At 46.8% G+C, this 4,151-nt stretch overlaps 1 protein-coding gene across 1 annotated transcript in view; it reads left to right on the top strand.

The window, feature by feature from the left end:
• LOC121339666 (bromodomain-containing protein 4-like) overlaps nt 1–4,151 on the top strand; it is a 32,162-nt gene that overhangs the window by 22,042 nt on the left and 5,969 nt on the right. Inside the window, exon 13 of the mRNA XM_041411647.1 lies at nt 3,445–3,660. Within this exon, the coding sequence (XP_041267581.1) occupies nt 3,445–3,660 (216 nt within the window). The remainder of the gene's footprint in view (nt 1–3,444; nt 3,661–4,151) is intronic.

Here is a 4,151-nt window from a genome sequence, read left to right as displayed (position 1 = left end):
GATGGATGGATGGGATGATGGATGGATGATGGATGGATGGATGGATGATGGATGGATGGATGAATGGATGGATGATGGATGGATGATGGATGGATGGATGATGGATGATGGATGGATGATGGATGGATGGATGGATGATGGATAATGATGGATGGATGGATGGATGGATGGATGGATGGATGGATGGATGATGGATGGATGGATGGATGGATGGATGGATGGATGGATGAGGGATGGATGGATGGATGGATGGATGATGGATGAGGGATGGATGATGGATGAGGGATGGATGATGGATGAGGGATGGATGATGGATGAGGGATGGATGATGGATGAGGGATGGATGATGGATGAGGGATGGATGATGGATGAGGGATGGATGATGGATGAGGGATGGATGATGGATGAGGGATGGATGATGATGATGGATGAGGGATGGATGGATGGATGGATGATGGATGAGGGATGGATGATGGATGAGGGATGGATGGTGGATGGATAAGAACGTCTTGGTGTCCGTCAAGAACGTCTTGACGTTCTTTGAGGAAACCCTGACATTCCTCAAGGACATTTTTGGGTTCTTTGAGGAAACCCCGACATTCTTCAAGGACATTTTTGGTTTCTTTGAGCCAACCCTGACGTTCCTCAAGAACATTTTTGGGTTCTTTGTGGAAACCCCAACATTCCTCAAGGACATTTTGGTTTCTTTGAGCAAACCCCAACGTTCCTCAAGGACGTTTTGGGTTCTTTGAGGAAACCCCAACGTTCCTCACGGACATTTTGGGTTCTTTGAGAAAACCCTGATGTTCCTCAAGGACATTTTGGGTTCTTTGAGGAAACCCTGACATTCCTCAAGGACATTTTTGGGTTCTTTGAGCAAAATCCGACATTCCTCAAGAACATTTTTGGGTTCTTTGAGGAAACTCTGACATTCCTCAAGGACATTTTTGGGTTCTTTGAGGATACTCCAACGTTCGTCAAGAACATTTTGGGTTCTTTGAGCAAACCCCAACATTCCTCAAGGACATTTTGGGTTCTTTGAGGAAACCCTGACATTCCTCAAGGACATTTTGGGTTCTTTGAGCAAACCCCGACATTCCTCAAGGACATTTTGGGGTTCTTTTAGGCCATCCTGGTGTCCTTTGAGAACATCCTGATGACCCTCAAGTACATTTTGGATTCTTTGAGGAAATCCTGACGTTCCTCAAGGACATTTTCGGTTCTTTGAGCAAACCTCTGATGTTCCTCACGGACATTTTTGGATGGATGATGGATGGTGGATGGATGGATGAGGGATGGATGGATGATGGATGAGGGATGGATGATGGATGGATGGATGGATGATGGATGATGGATGATGGATGGATGGATAAGAACATCTTGGTGTCCCTCAAGAAAATCTTGAGGTTTGAGGAAACCCCGACATTCCTCAAGGACATTTTGGGGTTCTTTTAGGCCATCCTGGTGTCCTTCGAGAACATCCTGATGTCCCTCAAGTGCATTTTGGATTCTTTGAGGAAATCCTGACGTTCCTCAAGGACATTTTCTGTTCTTTGAGCAAACCTCTGATGTTCCTCACGGACATTTTGGGTTTGCTTGAGGAAACCCTGAGATTCTTCAAGGACATTTTTGGGTTCTTTGAGGAAACCCCAACGTTCCTCAAGGACATTTTGGGTTCTTTTGAGGAAACCCTGAGATTCTTCAAGGACGTTTTGCATTCTTTGAGGAAACCCTGGTGTTCCTCAAGGACATTTTGGATTCTTTGAGGAAACCCCAGTGTTCCTGAAGGACATTTTGGATTCTTTGAGGAAACCCCAGTGTTCCTGAAGGACATTTTGGGTTCTTTGAGGAAACCCCAACGTTCCTCAAGGACATTTTGGGTTTGTTTGAGGAAACCCTGAGATTCTTCAAGGACGTTTTGCATTCTTTGAGGAAACCCTGGTGTTCCTCAAGGACATTTTGCATTCTTTGAGGAATCCCCAGTGTTCCTGAAGGACATTTTGGGTTCTTTGAGCAAACCTCTGGTGTTCCTCAAGGACATTTTTGGGTTCTTTGAGGAAACCCAAACGTTCCTCAAGGTCATTTTGGGTTGTTTGAAGAAACCCCGACGTTCCTCAAGAACATTTTTGGATTCTTTGAGGAAACCCCGACGTTCCTCAAGGACGTTATGGGTTCTTTGAGCAAACCCCGACGTTCCTCAAGAACATTTTTGGGTTCTTTGAGCAAACTCTCTGGTGTTTCTCAAGGACATTTTGTGTTGTTTGAGGAAACCCTGACGTTCCTCAAGGACATTTTGGGTTCTTTAAGGAAACCCCAATGTTCCTCAAGAACATTTTTGGGTTCTTTGAGCAAACTCTCTGGTGTTTCTCAAGGACATTTTGTGTTGTTTGAGGAAACCCTGACATTCCTCAAGGACATTTTGGGTTCTTTGAGGAAACCCCGACGTTCCTCAAGGACATTTTGGGTTTGTTTGAGGAAACCCTGAGATTCTTCAAGGACGTTTTGCATTCTTTGAGGAAACCCTGGCGTTCCTCAAGGACATTTTGGGTTTGTTTGAGGAAACCCTGAGATTCTTCAAGGACGTTTTGCATTCTTTGAGGAAACCCTGGTGTTCCTCAAGGACATTTTGGATTCTTTGAGGAAACCCCAGTGTTCCTGAAGGACATTTTGGGTTCTTTGAGGAAACCCTGATGTTCTTCAAGGACATTTTGGATTCTTTGAGGAAACCCCAGTGTTCCTGAAGGACATTTTGGGTTCTTTGAGGAAACCCCGATGATCCTCAAGGACATTTTGTGTTGTTTGAGGAAACCCCGACGTTCCTCAAGGACATTTTGGGTTCTTTGAGGAAACCCTGATGTTCTTCAAGGACATTTTGGATTCTTTGAGGAAACCCCAGTGTTCCTGAAGGACATTTTGTGTTCTTTGAGCAAACCTCTGGTGTTTCTCAAGAACATTTTTGGGTTCTTTGAGCAAACTCTCTGGTGTTTCAAGGACATTTTTGGGTTCTTTGAGCAAAATCCGACATTCCTCAAGAACATTTTTGGGTTCTTTGAGGAAACTCTGACATTCCTCAAGGACATTTTTGGGTTCTTTGAGCAAAATCCGACATTCCTCAAGCCCTGGTGTTCCTCAAGGACCTTTTGCATTCTTTCAGGAATCCCCAGTGTTCCTGAAGGACATTTTGGGTTCTTTGAGCAAACCTCTGGTGTTCCTCAAGGACATTTTTGGGTTCTTTGAGGAAACCCAAACGTTCCTCAAGGTCATTTTGGGTTGTTTGAAGAAACCCCGACGTTCCTCAAGAACATTTTTGGATTCTTTGAGGAAACCCCGACGTTCCTCAAGGACATTTTGGGTTCTTTGAGGAAATCTTGACATTCCTCAAGGACATTTTTGGTTTCTTTGAGCAAACCCCGACGTTCCTCACGGACATTTTGGGTTCTTTGAGGAAACCCCAACGTTCCTCACGGACATTTTGGGTTCTTGGGGGCCGTGCTGGGGTTTTCGGGGTCGGTGGCGACGCTGACTGACCGCTGCCCCCCTGTTGCAGGTCACCTGCGGGAAGCCCCCTCCCCCCTCATGATGCCTTCCCCACAGATGGCGCCGTTCCAGGGCCTCGTGCCTCAGTCGCCCCCTCAGCAAAACATCCAGCCAAAAAAACAGGTGAAACTGCGCGGTTTGGGCCAGGGGCAGCGTGGGGTTTGGGGTTTGGGGTTTGGGGTTTGGGGTTTGGGATTTGGGGTTTGGGGTTGGGGTCAGGTGGAACGTGGGGTTTGGGGTTTGGGGTTTGGGTCAGGTGGAACGTGGGGTTTGGGATTTGGGGTTTGGGGTTTGGGGTTTGGGGTTTAGGGTTTGGGTTGGGTGAGGTGGAAAATGGGGTTTGGGATTTGGGGTTTGGGTTTGAGATTTGGGGTTTAGGGTTTGGGTCAGGTGGAACGTGGGGTTTGGGATTTGGGGTTTGGGGTTTGGGGTTTGGGATTTGGGGTTTGGGATTTGGGGTTTGGGTCAGGTGGAACGTGGCATTTGGGATTTGGGGTTTGGGTCAGGTGGAACGTGGCGTTTGGGATTTGGGGTTTGGGGTTTGGGGTCAGGTGAAAACGACGGAGTTTGGGTCAGGTGGAAAATGGGGTTTGGGGTTTGGGGTCAGGTGAAAA

The sequence above is a fragment of the Onychostruthus taczanowskii genome, unplaced genomic scaffold, assembly GCF_017590055.1.
Source record: "Onychostruthus taczanowskii isolate IOZ18803 unplaced genomic scaffold, ASM1759005v1 scaffold367, whole genome shotgun sequence".
NCBI lineage: Eukaryota > Metazoa > Chordata > Aves > Passeriformes > Passeridae > Onychostruthus > Onychostruthus taczanowskii.
Note: the sequence above shows the minus strand (reverse complement) of the source record. Positions and strands in the feature narration are given on the sequence as shown.